The sequence below is a fragment of the Toxorhynchites rutilus genome, chromosome 1 (assembly GCF_029784135.1).
Source record: "Toxorhynchites rutilus septentrionalis strain SRP chromosome 1, ASM2978413v1, whole genome shotgun sequence".
Taxonomy (NCBI): Eukaryota; Metazoa; Arthropoda; class Insecta; order Diptera; family Culicidae; genus Toxorhynchites; species Toxorhynchites rutilus.
In genome coordinates this window covers 105561588-105579807 of record NC_073744.1, presented here as the reverse complement: position 1 = coordinate 105579807, position 18220 = coordinate 105561588, and the positions used below count along the sequence as shown (strand labels likewise).

At 41.6% G+C, this 18220-nt stretch overlaps 1 protein-coding gene across 1 annotated transcript in view; it reads left to right on the top strand.

The window, feature by feature from the left end:
- Window positions 1-17935, top strand: part of LOC129762452 (UNC93-like protein MFSD11) — a 42795-nt gene extending 24860 nt beyond the window's left edge. Inside the window, exons 4-7 of the mRNA XM_055760708.1 lie at window positions 16531-16707; window positions 16771-17051; window positions 17129-17562; window positions 17632-17935. Of these exons, the coding sequence (XP_055616683.1) occupies window positions 16531-16707; window positions 16771-17051; window positions 17129-17562; window positions 17632-17811 (1072 nt within the window). The 3' untranslated portion in view covers window positions 17812-17935. The remainder of the gene's footprint in view (window positions 1-16530; window positions 16708-16770; window positions 17052-17128; window positions 17563-17631) is intronic.
- Window positions 17936-18220: the final 285 nt, after the last annotated feature.

Here is an 18220-nt window from a genome sequence, read left to right as displayed (position 1 = left end):
TCGTTTCAATGTATTACCGTCTGAAGTCCGACTTATCACACGCTCTGACCTCTTCAAAAAGAAATTAAAGGAACATCTAAAATCGACAATAAACGCTTTCATAATTTGAACAACGAACAAGCATAACAATTCCTGTAATAACTCTCCATGTTCACAAATTCTTTCTCTAAGTACGAGTGCCAGTTCTATTCATTGTTAATGTTTTCCTAATTATTGATATTATGTTGTGTTGTAATTATACTTGGATCCCTTAAAAGAAATTTATTTTTCACTGGGATCCAAACATCGTCCCTTTTATGTCTTCCCGTTCACCCTTTGGCGTCCCTTTCTTTGTGTGTTTTGTCTTTTTTTCAATTTAATAAATGGTGCCCAACTCCAGGAAGCTCATAACAGAGTTTCTTCGAGATGGGGGTGAGCGGAGGGAATATAAAAAATTTAAAAAAAAAAAAAAAAAAAAAAAAAAAAAAAAAAGTGTAAAATTGTATATGGTAGCAGTTGTGTTAAAAATGACTTGATATATGAAACAATTTATTCAAATTTTCATAAATAAAAACCAAGGTGTGTTCCCGCTCGAGAACGGGTCATTCGGTATCTTTTATCTGATACGCACCATCCACCGACTGTTTACCATCCTTCCGTCATCATTACTCGGTAAACACTGGTGGAGTGACAATACCCAACAACCAAACAAAACGGCCCTTTTGAGGGCCACCAAATCATTATCAAGTTTAACGATGTAATTCTTCGATCCAAAATCAACAGATAGCCTAACGGAATCCTACGTCAACAGTACGTCAATGCGGTCGTGTCTCGGACACAACCCACCTGTGACTTTTTATTATTTTTTTAATATTGTCACCTTTTTTTTGTAAATTTGTTCAGCAGGGAATATTTTTGTAAAGTAGGGAAATGAAAAGAATTGTTGTGTAATTTTTGTAAAATTGGACGAAAATGGTGACGGTTGAAAAGTCTGGATAAGGATCCATCGATGAACACCTAACCGCAAAAAAAACAGCGATTACTCTCTGGTCAGGTTGGCTATGAAAGTTAGGGCAGTGCCACTCCGGTATCGTTCTGGGCATGTCGGTTTACGCCAAATAGGGGAGACACCGAGCAACGGTCAACTGTCCACGTGTCGCCTAGCAGTGAACTCCAGCGCCGCAGGATAGACACTACACTTACCGATCGGACCCGACGACTTCAAAACATTTGTTATAGCTGTATTCTGGAATGGCCTTCAGTTCACGCAATTCGTTTAGATGTCTTCAATGCTGTCAATACGGGTCCCACGAAGAGATAAATTTAGTTCCAGAAATAGAAAAAAGTCACTCGGGGCCATATATGGAGAATAATACCAGGGACAGACATACAGCTGTACTAGCGTTGTACGTGTACAGCGTTGTACAGGTACCATCGTACTATGACAGACATACTTTGGTTGTACATTGTACAGTATGTCAAACTGACAATCAGAAATTTTTCCAATTTTCACCTCATATTTCAATGAAAAAGGTTTTTATTTAGTGTCTAAACTATCAAACACAATAAACAAGTTTCCAATCTGAGTTATTAACTCAAGAGAAAGTCAATGAAAAGAATGTTTACCAAGTGTTTTGATTCGGTTTGTTCATTCTACTCACCACTAACCGTCTATGGCGCTGCGCACAGTACAACTGTAGCCATGTACAGCGGTAAAACAGGTCGGTACAGATACAGCGATTGTACCGAGTTGCTTTCATGGTTCTAGCGCTGTTCATGGTGACAGACATACAATTTTCGAAGTACAGCGCAAGTACAGTTGTATGTCTGTCATAAGTATAAGGTGTTTGTTCAATTTGATTCGAGACATCTTTGGTCAAAAATTCTTTCAAATTGATCGATAAACTTGCACAATGAGAATGGTTTGCTACTCCAGTGTCTTTCGGTGTGCTATTTGTGCAATTTCGCTGGTTCAGATCAATCATGGAGAGCCACTGTAAAGTGTAAAGTCTACCCAAGCTCATGCTCAAAAATCTTTCACAATGATCGATCGATGAGCTGGTGCTTTCTGGTGCTCTCTCAAACTTAAATAACGATTTCCGAGCACCATTCCTTTTATTTTGTCAGTTGAAGTGGTGAATGATCGCCCTTGACGTGGCAAATCATGTATCTCTTCTCGGTCGTTTTTGAATAGCTTATACCATTCATACATCCGTGTTTTCAACATAGTTGATTCACCACATTTTCAACGCTTCGACACAATTAATTTTGTTTGCAATATCTTTGACCAATAGAATGATCTATATCAAAAATCGCTAAGCAAACAAAAGATGACTTGTTCTTAATGCAGTTATGAACTAAATGCTCCTGTGGCCGAGTGGTTAGCGTCCCACACTATTATGCCGGGGGTCGGGTTCGATTCCCGTTCCGGCCGGGGGATTTTCCATCAAAGAAAATTCTTCCGACTTACTCTGTGGTCACGCTTATTCTAGAGCTTGCCACTTCAGAGTACATTCAATGCGTGTTATTCGGCATAGAAATCTCAACCAAGTACTACTAATAAAATTGACGCAAGTAATGCTACGTTGAGAAGGCAAAAGTTTCCACTGGAGCGTTAGTGCCATCCCAGAAGAAGAACAAACTAAATGACAGATCGCGCTCAAAATTGACATTAGGACTACTGGCAGCAGTAGCAGCCTAAAAAACTTAAAGAATGTTTAGCGAGCAGATTTTTTTTTTATTAGTAGTATTTAGTTGAGATTTCTTATGCCATATAACCCGCCTTGAATGTATTATGCATGGCGAGCTCTGGAATATGCGTAACAACAGTGCGAATCGGAAAAAAATCTTTGACGAAAAATCCCCCGGTCAAAACGGGATCAAGTTCGAATCCCGTGATAATAGATCACATTAACCACTTGGCCACGGGAGCTATAATCCCGGAGTGTAAATAGTTTAAATTGATGAAAATTGGCGCTATGCACTCGCTTTTGCATCCAAGTGGTAACAGTCTGCTCCACTGTATCAAATTGCAAATTGCAGTTAAACCAACATTTCGATTTTTCCTAAGCAGATAAGAGCTAGTGTATACCCGAGTAATAACCCATGGTATGGTGTGGGACTCTCTAGCTCTAGTTCCTAACCAATGAAAAACAAATTACTTTTTTTTTGCTATGCTTTCCACCAACACTTCGGTTTTGTGGTGTACTATCTGCTGTTTCGACTCTGCATCAAGTTTTAACAACTCGTCCAGTGTAACAACTCAGCGATTGTTTCCCAGCTGGCACCATTGGCAGCGTTCTTGACGTCTATCGTTCCCACAGCAAGATATCTATTTGCTCTCCGTTTCTCTTCGAATGATTTCCCGACTTCCTCAACCCCTATACGGAAATCATCCACGGTTCACTTTCGTTTCCGGAATCCGAACTCTGATCTGATCGAAATGCACGAAAGATTTAGATATCTTATTAAGGATTGCCCTCTCCAGTAGTTTCCTGAGTTCATACGGTAGTCATATACGATGGTGGATTTCCTGGTGGCTTCTTTGGTTTCGGCAACAACACCAACTTCTGGGCTTTGAATTTATCAGGAAAATGGCCTTAATCTCTGCATATCTGCAGTTCTATTAGGTACATGTTCGTGGACTCTTGGACCGGCACCTTATATCAGTGTTTGAATATCTGTCAATATCCAATTAACCACAATAGGTCATGCTTCTTACCATTTACGAATATATAATCGAAAATGAGCGGATGATTCATTTACTCGAACAGAATGAGAATATTCACTTCTGTTGCACCAAGTAATAAACGAAGCGAGGCACGAAGCCTGTTGATTGCATATCTGAGCTGAACCTAACAACGGTACGTTTAATGATTTTATGCAGCTTTGAACGGCACAATCTCTTTCTATTTATCGTGAATCACTGCCACACTGTCCCAAGAGTGAAATCATGCACCAGCAGCATTCAGGAACATTTCCAGAGGCAAGGGGCGAATGAAGGCTGATTTAGACGATGCCAGTCAGCGCTCTAGTTGAAGTATCCAGTGAACAGAGAACAGACACTCTGTTCAAGTTACTTGTACCAGTGTCGAACAAGTAATTGGCCTCTAACTTGAACAGAGTGTCTGTTCTCTATTCACTGGATACTTCAACTAGAGCGCTGACTGGCATCGTCTAAATCAGCCTTAAAGAAAGAAATAGAAGGACAATGGTTTTGTTTTTGTTTTTCACTGGAACGGTGTTGCTAGTATCATTTTGCGGTCTACATGAGTTTAAATTGTGTCGCAAGTGGGATACTATTTTTGATGATTCTATTGTCTGACGCGCGAAGGTCAATTTTGTTTGCGACATGCAAATGCGAGTAAAAGAGGTAATCGACAGAAAAGGCAATCGAGGTCCACAAACGAGCGTGATTCCATATACGCATTCGTATATCGGATGACCGCAGTGTACTAGAGAAGCTAGGGGAAGATAACCGAAAGTTCTCAAAACCCATACTGCTGAAGGAGGACATTGGGTTTGAACAAGTGTTGGGGATGACGTGGATATAAAAGGAAAATGTCTTTGTTTTTGCGTTTTGCGAAAAAAATGAGAACCCTGCTGGATGGTATCGTGATTACAACGAAAAGAGAAATGCTTCGACTAGTCGTGAACGTCTACATTCCCTCGGACTGGTGACATCGCTCGTCATCCATGAGAAAATCGTTTGTTTGGCGAACTGACACGGATTGGGACTGCAATATTCCAATGGAGATTGTATCTAGCTGAGTCGACAGTCTTGAGTTGCTCGTGTTTGTTTATGCAAGCGCCCAGGTTTACGATCAGTTACGTATTTTCGCATCCTAGATCGGGAGAAGGTCAGAGTTGCTGTTGTTTCGTCTAAAATCAAGGTCGCACCACTTCGAAGAGTTTCTATTCCTCGTTTAGAGTTGATAGCAGCATTAGTTGGAACTCGCTTGCGGAAAACGATCAAGGAGATCGTTTCTGTACGATCGAGTAGAATTCGCTAAAGATGAATAAAACCTGTTTCTGGAGCAACTCATCGACGGTTTATCCCTAGAACAAACCTTACACACGTCAAATGATGGAACCACCAAGTGGGGAGAAAGACCTTCATGTAACATTGAAGTCGTTGGTTCCAGGGACCAGAGTTTCTCGTTCTCTAACAACGATAGCGATTTGTTTATGGTTTCAGAAACTGATACGGATGAGAGTGAAAACGAATGACGGGAGGCGTATGTATGCATCATGCATGGGCAGGTAATCGGGCAGGAAAGATTTCCGCAGTTTGAAAAAATGTTGCGCTCGGTGGCTTCATCACTTTGTGGACAACCTACGGACTCCGGAAGATAATGATTTAACGAATAATGTAACTAGTGCGGAAATTCGTAAAGCTGAAAGAACTTTGTGGTTGATCGCGAAATCTGGAGCGTTTCCAGATGTCACCATTCGCGTCGCGAACCATTGCGGATGCGCAGATTATGGTTAACGACTCCAAGTTTCCTATTATCCTGCTTAGTAACCATTAAATTAAGAAGCTGCCATAGTGAATGAGTAATTCCATGGCCCATTCACTTACGTGGGTGTGAACATCTTTGGTTCGTATTTGGTAAGGGCGAATGATGAATGTGTCTTTTCATGTGCCTCACTATCAGAACCATTCACCTAGAGGTAGTTGCCAATTTAACCACTGATTCGCACAAGAAGGCAATTAGAAGGTTCTTTGTACGACGGCGTTCCTCTCAGGAAATTTACCCCGACAACGGAACTTATTTTTTTAGGATCCGGCCAGGACGAAATAAGCAGGATTCACTCTGAACGAATACAATTTAATTTAATTGTATTAATTCAGATTTAAATTAATTATGTGTGATGAGAGAATTGTACGGAGACAGAAATGTCAATTACATAATTGAATGATTTTCTTATGTTAAATGAATATAAACTTCAATCTGATCAAACCAAAAACACGATTGGTTGATTTTCGCTCCGCTTTCATCATTATGTTTGCAAAACATGTGCCATTCTGCACAGCTTAGATTGCTACTGCTCTTGCACCAAATTCAGAACGCTTTATCATATATTCTGCGATTTCAGGAGCCGATATAGAATGGCGCATTTCGGTCACTCTGAATGATTTTCTCATCCTTCTTTCATGATCTCGAAGTCAGCTTTGCTCCGCAACACTGAAAGTGAAGAGCTCATCGCTCAGATCTGGGGCGAATCCCAGAAAACTGTCGGTATCCAAAATATTTAGTGTCGGTGTCAGACATTGTCTAGAACGAACTCCATGCCGATGTCCCTGCTTATATGCATAACAAAATGAACCAATTCACGTGGAGGTTGAAATCATACACGTAAACAGTATCAGCCAGATATTCGTGAAGGCCGTCGTCATACCTTAGCTTATAGCCATGACTGTTTCTCTTGAGCGTCCTACTAAGATCCAGATGAAAGATTCGCCTAGGAGTATCCTCCTCCTTATTCACATCGTTCTGGATTACAAGGCATTTTCCCCATCATTGAGGTACTAAGAAGTGCTATATCGCCTAGGGTGCCAATGAAAGTGGTCATCTCGAATTCCAAAAAGTTACCACATAAAAAATACTCACCACCTCGAAAAAACACCCTATGCCGAATTTCAGCTCAATCGGACTTAAGGGAGAGTGGCGTAAAGCGGTCAAAGTTCGAGTTTTCTGAAAATCGAAAAATCACCCAAGGGGGAGTAAAGAAATCGGGGTTTTCGAAAAAAAAAATTTTGATGTCTAATGTCTTAAAATTGAATGAAACGTCGAGATCTAGTGTCATCACGAAAAAAATGTCAAAAATCGGTATTCTGGGACTCGGAGTAGGAAATGAAAAGTATAGTTTTGGGTGCCAATGAAAATAGTTATCTCAATTTTTCATTCGGAACTTGCTACGAAATGTTGATTTGCACGATAATATACCCTATGCAAAATGTTAACTCATTCGGATGTCATCTACTGGTGTCGCAAACGTTAAAATTTGAATTTTTTGAAAAACGATAAATCACCGAAAATCGAGGTTTTCAAAAAAATTGTTGATGCCAAATGTCTTAAAATTGCATTACTTGTCGAGATTTACAGTTATCTCGAATTTTTTTTATCATTTTTACTTGTCATCAGTTTTGTTCAAGGTTTTTCCCCACTTGCAGAGAATGTGTTCTATTTTCATTTATAATTTTTGTTTTAAAAGCGTGCTTTTATTAGTCTATGTCGAATTGTGTGGCAAGGTTGCACCATTTGCACCATTCAATTGGATTTGAGCCGAACGGATTATAGAATGCAATATTGCAATTCGTACGGGTAATTCTGACTCGATCGGATTTCAGAACATAGGAGAGTAGGTGATCAATAGACGGATCTAGAATTTCAGAGAAAATAACGCTATCGATTTCCTCAGAGCGGCTAATTAAAGTAAAAATTGTGCAGTCCACTGATGATTCAACAAGAGCCAAAAGTTGTACCGCTCATGACAACTCTACACGAGCTGATGATTGCGCCGGCTAGTGATCATTCTATCCTGGATTCCTCGAGTCGAGAAAGACGCACCACGCTAGATATGGGGTGCAGACTAGGGGGCGTTGCTGATTAACGGTCAGCTGCATCCCAATTGGAAGTATCCCGTGTCGGGCACACGCACAAAGCATTGAAGACTGCAACATTCCTGATAAGTTTAAGATTAGATTTGATTCGCATTTTTAAATAATTTAATCTGTGTAGAATCCAGCTCTTAAACCGACTGCTGAACGCAGCGTATCGTGAAAACGCACCACTAGTGTTGCGCAATTGGTCAGTTTTTAGGTAGTTCCTTTTTCTCGATCACTTTTACTTTTGCTTCAATCGTTAGAGTCACTTTTTAGCCGGTCATCAGTAGCCATAGTTGGAAAGTACATGTGTTTATATCGCAATAAAGATTGGATTTTGGATTGGATTGGATTCTAGATTTTGGACTACGATAAATAGTAGCTTACTAAAAGTTTTCGCGTCGTTGTTTGGTGAATATTTAACCCTGAAAGTTTAAGCTCGTGATTCGACTCCCTGATAAAACATTTGGTGCCGTGACCAGGATCACGGGTGTGTTCCTTGGACCAACTGCGACGTTAACCCTACTTTACCCTTCGGATTGGAGTTCCAGATAGCTTTACATGCTTAAAAAGTACAAGGCTTATTGAAGACAGGCTCCATATTTCCCACGTGTTCCTGGTGTGGATCTTGTATCCGCGTTCCCGTATTGATACTGTTGCTGCGAATGCTGGTGCATGCTCCGACCGTGGCCGTTGCTGTTTCTAAGCCAACAAGACTACATCAATCTACTGGTTGATCATCCAATAAATTTATCGCATACTATTTATAACCTATCCAATGGTCATCCAACCCGGTGGTATCCCGACGTTCTAACGTTCCTGATTATAATTTATTACAAGGCCTATCCCTGGACGGGCACAGGTGAGTGTCAGTCCAAACAATTATCGTCAAGCAAAAGGTGCTTCCTGGGCCTTACGTTTATTCCAGTTATTCGTTGCTGAATTATCATCACCATGCAGGAGAAGAAAATGAAGTCGAAGGAGCTGAAACGAAAAAATGTCCTGGATTCAATCCAACGTATCGAAGATTTCTTGACGAACTCCAATGCTGAGCGGGATGCAAATGAAGTAACAATACGTCTAGCTCGACTAGATACCCTCATGGAAACGTTCGAATCGATCCAAGGAGAATACGAAGCATTTGACGATAGTGCTGAATTTGTGGCGGTTAATGCGAAAGTGAGAGCAAAGGTTGAAGAGCAGTACTTTCGGGTAAAAGGTGGCCTCGTCAGTAAGCGTCCTCCTCTTCCTCTAACTCCAGTGGACTCTACGATCCATCATGGTGTCCCAGCCATTTCTCATGTTACCAGTGTGAAACTCCCCACCATCGAATTACTCCGGTTTGATGGTGACCTGAATGAATGGTTGACATTCCACGATTCCTTTTCCTCGTTGATTCACGCGTCCCCAGAAATCCCCTGCATACAAAAATTCCAGTACCTACGGTCCGCCTTGCGAGGTGACGCCCTCAAATTGATTGAGTCTTTAACAATTACGGCGAATAATTATGCAGTGGCTTGGGAAGCCCTTCTAAATTGATATTCAAATACATACTTACGTGTATTTGTATATTACGTGTATACGTATATTATACTTACTAATAAGGAACCATCTACAGTCTCTGATGGTCCACTCGAAGGTGTCGGGAAAATCTGCTGTAGGGTTACGTGCTGTTTTGGAAGACTTCCAGCGACATGTGAAAATATTGAATCAGCTTGGAGAACCTACAGCGCATTGGGGCAGCCTCCTTGTTCAACTACTGTGTTCTCGAGTCGACGATCACACTCTCAAGGAATGGGAAGAATTTGTCTCTGCAAACGAGGAGGCGTCGTACGAAAACCTCATCGATTTCCTGACCCGGAAGGTTCGAACTCTGGAGTCACTTCATATTTCGGCTGAGCAGTTCAACTCTTCGTCCCAAGGAAAGCACTACCCCTCCGTCAGGCAACCTAAAACCCAAACCCCATCGTCTTCGAAGATAAACTCCTATGCAGCAGTGGAAAGCTACCAACCTAAATGTCTAGATTGCAACGATCATCATCCGTTAGTTAAATGTCCGGCATTTGAAAAGATGCAGCTGAAAGAACGATTGGACTTGGTCAACACGAAATGGATCTGCAGTAATTGCCTCAGAAGCAATCATTTCGTACGAAACTGTTCGTCAAGCTACTCCTGTAAGCATTGCCAAAAACGGCATCACTCGTTATTGCATCCTGGGTTCGATGCGTCAGTATCAAACAGTAATCCTAACTCAAGTGGTTAACACAGTCGGACAGCGCCTAATCCTCCAAGACACAACGATTCCGTTGGTGTAACAACAGCAACTACTTCTGCAATCTCTTCCAATTCAGCTGTAGAATCTCGTGGTGTCAACGTTTTCCTATCGACCGTTGTCGTCAAAGTGCTAGACGGTTATGGAAATGAACATTTGACGCGAGCTCTCCTAGATAGTGGCTCACAAAGCAGTCTAATGAGTGACCGACTTTGCCAAAAACTACGATTGTTCCGTCATCGTATTGATCAACCTATACTAGGCGTCGGTGAGTCTCCGATTCGAGCAGTTTGTTCGGTAGCTACCGAAGTTAGGTCGAGAATCAGCGATTTCTCTATTCCTCTCAATTGTTTGGTACTCAAAAAATTTACAACTAATCTACCCGCTGTGAGCATCGCTACAACAAACTGGCATATACCTAACGACATCACACTGGCCGATCCTGAGTTCAATATTGCCCGGAAAGTGGATCTGATTATTGGTGCGGAACATTTTTATACAATCCTTCAAGGTGGCCGGTTGCAAATAGGCCCACAAGCCCCAACCTTAATTGAAAGTAGATTTGGTTGGTTTGTATCTGGCAAAGCATCTTATGATCCCATACCCCAAGCTTTGGTTTGCTGCACATCCACTCTTGAAACACTGAGTCGAAACATCGAGAAGTTTTGGAAACTGGACGAACTGGATAATGTCAACCTTTCCCCCAACGATCAATTTTGCGAGACATTCTATAAGGAAACGGTCACAAGAGATTCCACTGGACGATACTTCGTGAAATATCCCAAGAAAGAAGGTTTCGAAACCATGATAGGCGAGTCTTACTCCAACGCAAAATCCCGACTAGAATGTTTAGAACGTAAACTAGACCAAACTCTCATTCTAAAAGAAAGGTACCACGCATTCATGGCAGAATTTATAGAACTGGGGCACATGCATGAGGTACCTACGGACGAACCAAATCCCGCTACGGTATGCTATCTTCCACATCATGCGGTGTTGAAAGAATCAAGCACCACTACCAAGGTACGGAGTGTGTTTGACGCTTCTGCCAAAACAAGTACTGGATTCTCGCTCAACGATTCGCTACTAGTTGGTCCTGTCATACAAGATGAGCTCTTCGATATACTGCTCCGATTTCGCAAAGGTTCGGTTGTATTGTTAGCTGATATCGAGAAAATGTATCGTCAGATCGGACTACATCCCGATGACCGACATCTCCTACGTGTGTTGTGGAGATTCAATAAGACCGACCCGATAACTGTATACGAGATGACCACAGTGACATACGGATTGGGGCCATCGTCGTTCCTGGCGACACGCACACTTCATCAACTCGCCGAAGATGAAGGTGATTTGTTTCCTCTCGCCGCAGCCGCATTAAAGCGAGATTTTTATATGGATGACTTTGTTCGAAGCGAAGTAGATATCACGCCAGCAATACGATTGCGCAAAGAAATGGACGAATTGTTGAACCGTGGAGACTTTTCCCTGAGGAAATGGTGTTCGAATTTCCCCCATGTATTGGAAGGAGTAGCACCAGAAAACTTAGCCCACCCCCCAAATGAAGACCGTGAACATGGAGAAATTGTGAAAACCTTGGGGATTTCTTGGAAGCCTACGACTGATCAGTTCTGTTTTAATTTCGGGCCATTTTCTACGGACGGAAAGATTACGAAAAACCGGATCTTGTCTGTCATTGCTCAATTATATGACCCATTGGGATTAATCGCTCCTATCGTTGTACGCGCGAAGATTTTCATCCAACAACTTTGGATGATGTCTATCGATTGGAACGAAGAAGTGCCTGGAGAGGTGCGTACTACATGGAAACGTTTCGTGGAGGACCTGCCATCGCTAATCAATTTTCGGGTTCCGCGGTTTGCCTTTGACGTGGGGGAGGTGCAGCTGCATTGCTTCTCGGACGCATCGGAATCAGCTTTTGGAGCCTGCATCTACGCACGGACGGCTCAGGCCAACGGTCAAGTTAAGGTGATATTATTGGCAGCGAAATCTAGAGTGGCACCCTTACAAAAACGTACCATCCCGAGACTGGAATTATGCGCAGTTCAACTCGGCGCTCGCTTGTCGTCGAGAGTTATCACTGCACTGAATCTGGAAGCCGTACCTATTTTCTATTGGACCGACTCGATGGTAGTAGTATATTGGCTTCGGGCACCACCACAAACCTGGAAAACCTTTGTGGCAAACCGGGTAGCAGACATTCAAACCCGAACAAACGGTGCTCCATGGCTGCATGTACCTGGAATGGATAACCCCGCCGATATTGTATCCAGAGGTTTGGTCGTACAACAATTGCTAACTTGCAAAATATGGATTAATGGACCCAGTTGGTTGGGAAGGGGAGAGGAAAATTGGCCGAAGCTGGAAATCCCGAGAGTAACACATGCAGATGGAGACACGGAACGTAAAACAACCACATTACTACTGCAAAATCCACCACCACTCAACCCTTTATTTACCCGATCATTTTCGTACAATCGTCTACTACGTACGACTGCTTACTGCTTGAGGTTCATTCGTCATATACAAAAGGGACCGAAGCAATCTACCATCACTCTCCAACCTAGTGAACTCGAAAATGCAAGGGATTGTCTTGTGAAGATCGTCCAAAAAGAATGCTTCAAAACGGAGCAACATCTGCTCCAAAGAGGAAAACTGGTACCGAAGAATTCCACACTCAAGCTTCTGAACCCTTTCGTGGATTCGTCGGGTATAATCCGAGTCGGTGGCCGGCTCAGATTGTCGGAAGAGGCTTACAATACCAAACATCAAATCCTACTCCCTGGTTTCCACCGATTTACTCGAATGCTTTTGTTATCATACCACTGCAAATTGGTTCATGGTGGGATATCGCTCACATTGGGAGTAGTTCGCAACGATTATTGGCCTACAAATGGAAGAAGGGCTGTACGTAGCGTGATACGCAGTTGCTATCGTTGTACTCGTGTTAACCCTCGTCCATTACAGCAACCAATCGGACAATTACCCATCGTCAGAATTAAACCCAGTCGCCCCTTCGCATCCACAGGAATCGATTACTGTGGACCTGTGTTTGTAAAGTCCGCAAACCGTAGGACTGCTCCTACCAAAGCCTATATTGCTCTGTTCGTCTGCTTCAGTACAAAAGCTGTACACATTGAGCAGGTGGGGAACTTATCCACAGCTTCCTTTCTATCCGCTCTCCAACGGTTCGTAGCTAGACGAGGCAAGCCCGATAATATTTTTTCGGACAACGCCACAAACTTTGTCGGTGCTCGAAATGAACTGCACGATCTTTATCAAATGTTCTCAAATCCTAAAGAAACCGATCGTATCGTTAACGCTCTCGCAAATGAAGGAATACGATGGAATATGATTCCCCCGCGCGCCCCCAACTTCGGCTGCTTATGGGAGGCCGCTGTGAAGGTGGCAAAAAAACATTTGCTTCGTCAGTTAGGCAGCACCTCTCTACTGTACGAGGACTTGGTCACGATACTGTCGCAAGTAGAAAGTGCGATGAACTCCAGACCATAAGCACCATTATCGGAGGATCCAAACGACTTCGAAGCAATCACGCCGGGCCATTTTTTGGTCGGCTCACAACTCCAAGCTCTACCTTACCCAGACATGATGGACGTTCCAGTGAACCGGTTGAGGAACAGATACCAGATTATCCAGCAGAAACAACAGCAGTTTTGGTACCACTGGAAGACTGAATACCTTAAGGAGCTCCAACGACAGGCCGCCATGCATCAGCGTCCCGTTGATCTCAAAGTCAGCCAAGTGATGATACTGCAAGACTACCTTTTACCACGAGTGCGCTGGCCACTAGTTCGCATCTTGGAGCTGAATCCTGGGCAGGACGGAGTGACTCGTGTGGTTACCGTGCGTACCTCAACTGGTTCGACATTCAAGCGAGCTGTGACGAAACTTTGTCCATTGCCTATGATGAACGAAGAAGAGACGAGCATGCAGATTAATGCAACACCCAACCCGGATGGCATCGAAAATAACAAACAGAAGCTATTGTGAATTTCAAACCCGAAGAAGAAGAACTAGTTAAATGTAATATATTTCGAATATCAGTGAAATGTTTCATTTCAGGTGGCCGGCTATGATAAGTTTAAGATTAGATTTGATTCGCATTTTTAAATAATTTAATTTGTGTAGAATCCAGCTCTTAAACCGACTGCTGAACGCAGCGTATCGTGAAAACGCACCACTAGTGTTGCGCAATTGGTCAGTTTTTAGGCAGTTCCTTTTTCTCGATCACTTTTACTTTTGCTTCAATCGTTAGAGTCACTTTTTAGCCGGTCACCAGTAGCCATAGTTGGAAAGTACATGTGTTTATATCGCAATAAAGATTGGATTTTGGATTGGATTGGATTCTAGATTTTGGACTACGATAAATAGTAGCTTACTAAAAGTTTTCGCGTCGTTGTTTGGTGAATATTTAATCCCGAAAGTTTAAGCTCGTGATTCGACTCCCTGATAAAACAATCCCAATTATGAGAACACTTGTAATACTAACCTCGAGCCAACCGCGAGTAATCGGTTACATATTACAAACAAAGTTGTAAGCAATCATTGTCAAAATATTGAACTCCCGGCCCCGTTAGGCTGACGCCATATGAGCCTTAATAAAAATTATATTTTGGATAAAGTAAAAATGTACGTATTAGGTAATCCTCGCTATTACCATTCATTCCCATACATCCAGCAACGTATGGGACCGAATACGTGTAATGTGGTAATGGAGCTCATTAAAGACTTCATTTTTTATTCGAGTACACATGCTGTAATGTCATGCATGCGTTTTGGCCTGGCAATAGCAAATACTGTGTCGGCTTTGCTCATGATAGCGTCTCGTAAGTGAATGTATTCTTCTCCACGCTGCATCTGTTGATTCTGTCGAATGAATCGCAGTCGTTCACTCTCTTCCTTTGTATATATGTCGACCATGAATTGTTGGCATAGCTCATGACATCGTAGAATGACGCAATATCCGTGTTGTCCCTCCAGAAAGGCCAGCGCATTTTCGTCAGAGATTCCTAGTGACTTGTGCTTTGGTCACACGTATTGTAGAGTTTGTCACTACGTTGCGACGTTAGGAACGTTAGTACCATCGAAGAAGAAAATAGAAAGCATTGTATTAACGATGTGCGTCGATGATCAACTCCATATTATTGTTTCATCTTCGAATTACAAAATTTTTTTGCGTCGCTGTGCAGTCGCCGGCAATGTCTTCAACAACATTCGCATTGGATATACACACGTGCTCTTTAGATGATGTTTTATCAGTATTGATGATAATAGCGTGATATTCATTTTCCGATCCGAGTCGAGCATGTCTGATTTGAAGAGTTTAAATAATTCATTGTGCGCACTCAAAAGCTCTTCGGCGATGCACCTGGCTTTAGACGAATTGATGTTACTTGTGCAAGTTCAATGAAGCAAATGTCATTTAACAACGTGAATAAATAGGTTCTATTTGAAAAACGAATGATGGTTTTTTTATTTGGATATTGTTTATACAAAAGTACTAAAGTCGCGATTAAAAATATATGTATTCTATTTGTTTTTTCTTGTATTTTAGAAGCCGAATTTGAGGAAAAGACAAAAAAAATCAGAAAAAAAAGTCACAGTAGGGTTGTGTCCGAGACACGACCGCATAGTTGACGTAGGATTCCATTAGGCTATTTATTGATTTTGGATGTGTTAGAATAATTACATCGTTAAACTCTTTGATTTGGTTTAAATAACTCTGTTAGGGAACACATTTCAGTGGGAACAAAAGCTCCCCTACTTTCATGTATTTGCAATGCCGATTTTCCCCAGGCAGCTTGGTTTTGATGACTTTGTTAGGGAACATATTTCGGTAGGAACAAAAGCTCCCCCTACTTTCATGTATTTGCAATGCCGATTTCCCCCAGGCAGCTTGGTTTTGATGTCACTGTTAGGAAACACATTTCGGAGGGAACAATTCTTTTTTTAAATATATTTATCGGGTATTTGCAATGCCGATTTTCCCCAGGCAGCTTGGTTTTGATGTCCCTGTTAGGGAACACATTTCGGAGTGAACAAAAGTTCCCTCACTTTCATGTATTTGCAATGTAGATTTCCCCCAGGCAGCTTGGTTTTGATTTCTCTGTTAGGGACCCGCCGCATGTGTCGTCAATTTCGACCAATCAGGAGTGGGTTTGTCCGTTAGGATAGGGGTTGAGATTTTTGAATTGTTCGATAGTTAGTTTCATGATATATATTATTTTCTTCAACACAAAAAAAATTTCATCAATCCATCAAGAAATGACTGAGCAATAAGCGTTTGAAATTGGACAATTTTTACGATGTGCTCCATTTTCGATTTTCAATTTGTACCCCAATATGTTCCCGAAAGACGTAATCCTACCTCAAAAAATCTTCATAGGCCACCCAAATCGGTATTCAATATATAGTAATCGGTATCCTAGCGGTATCATATATAGTTTATAACCTATGCTCATGCCTACCAAGTTTTTTGTGTATAATTTCATCAAAATCGGTCGAGCCGTTTTGGAGGAGTTCGGTAACAAACACCGTAACACGAGATGTTTTTATATATATAGATATAGATAGAAGATAAGACATACCATAATAAAATAAATAAAATAAAAATGTTTTTGTTTTACAGCGTTTTCATCGTGACATTTATGTGGCCACGGACTTGGTTACTGTATGTGGCGAGTGCTGTGCTAGGTTCAGGAGCGGCACTCATATGGATAGGTCAGGGAATGTATTTGTCGAAATGCAGCGATGAACAAACCATATCCAGAAACTCTGGAATATTTTGGGCCATGTTACAAATGAGGTATTGTGCAACATTTATTTCTTACCGTACGATGTATTGAAAATGTTTTTTTTTTTATTTCAGTATGTTCTTCGGAAATCTCTTGGTGTTCTTTATGTTTCAAGGAAAGACGCACATCGACATGGAAACACGTACACTAGTATTCTCTATTTTGACTGGTGTAGCAATCATTGGTATTGTATTTCTGTGTTGTTTGAGAAATCCTCATAATCGCAGTACGCAGGAAATATCTGATGATGGCATCCCGGAAATTCAGCAAAGTCCAAAGCAGGCTTTGGTTAGTGCTATCAGACTATTCGTTACTAAACGGATGCTTCTGTTAAGCGTTTCATTCATTTATACAGGTGATTCTATATTCTACCCATGGATACAATTGTTATTCCCTTTTATAATATAATGTTTTTCTTTCTATAAAATGCAGGCTTGGCCTTATCCTTTTTCAGCGGTGTGTATGGTGCCAGTATTGGTTTTACTAACGCTATTGGCGAGACTGCAAAGCAACTTGTAGGTCTCAATGGTGTGTTCCTCGGCGTCGGAGAAGTCCTAGGTGGAATAGTGTTTGGCCTACTGGGCAAACGTACCACAAAATGGGGCCGCGACCCCATTGTCATAATCGGGTTTATAATCCATATTATGAGTTTCTTCCTAGTATTCATGAACCTCCCTGACTCTGCACCATTTGGGGATACCGACGATGTTTCGTACTTTGATCCACCAGTACCGTCTATTGCTATTTTATGCTCCTTCCTACTCGGCTTGGGCGATGCGTGCTTCAACACACAAATCTATTCGATGTTGGGAGGTGTTTTCGCGAAAAGTTCAGCAGAAGCATTTTCAATTTTCAAATTCACGCAGGTACAGCATATCCACCGATAACTATGCATTCATGTAGATGTGGGTATCATTTCCTCTTATCATTTACAGTCTGTGGCAACTGCTGTCAGTTTCGTATACTCGTCTCACCTCGGTCTCCGCATGCAGCTTGCAATTCTTCTAGTCTCCGGAATATTAGGCACCATGAGCTTCTGTGCGGTGGAATGGCCAGTGAAACGATCACGAGCTATGGTCGCAAACGAAAGTAAATTCGTCGATATTAAGAACTAAACGCGTAGACGAATCTGTATTTTATAAACATAACTAAAATGAGTTTTTAGCAAAACATGTAAAGTGTACAGTTCTGAATGACATTAGATATTTAAAAATATACGAAAATTGTATTTAATAAATATATCATTAGGTATTTCAATTTGCGAATTCACATGCCACAATATCTATAGCAATCATTCTAATCCACCTATGTATCTCTCAAATTCATTTACGGTGAATGCTCGAATGCTTTTTCCAAACCGTCCGTTAACATTGGCAATCCCAGCATCATAAATTTGTGTATCCTTCTCCAAAGATCGCAGATGCATTAACTTACTGTCACCTAAAATCACAATAAATTAGTGGTAAACTCATTTCAACTTCCACAAATAATATACCTGAATCATTATTTGTTACCACGCTTCGA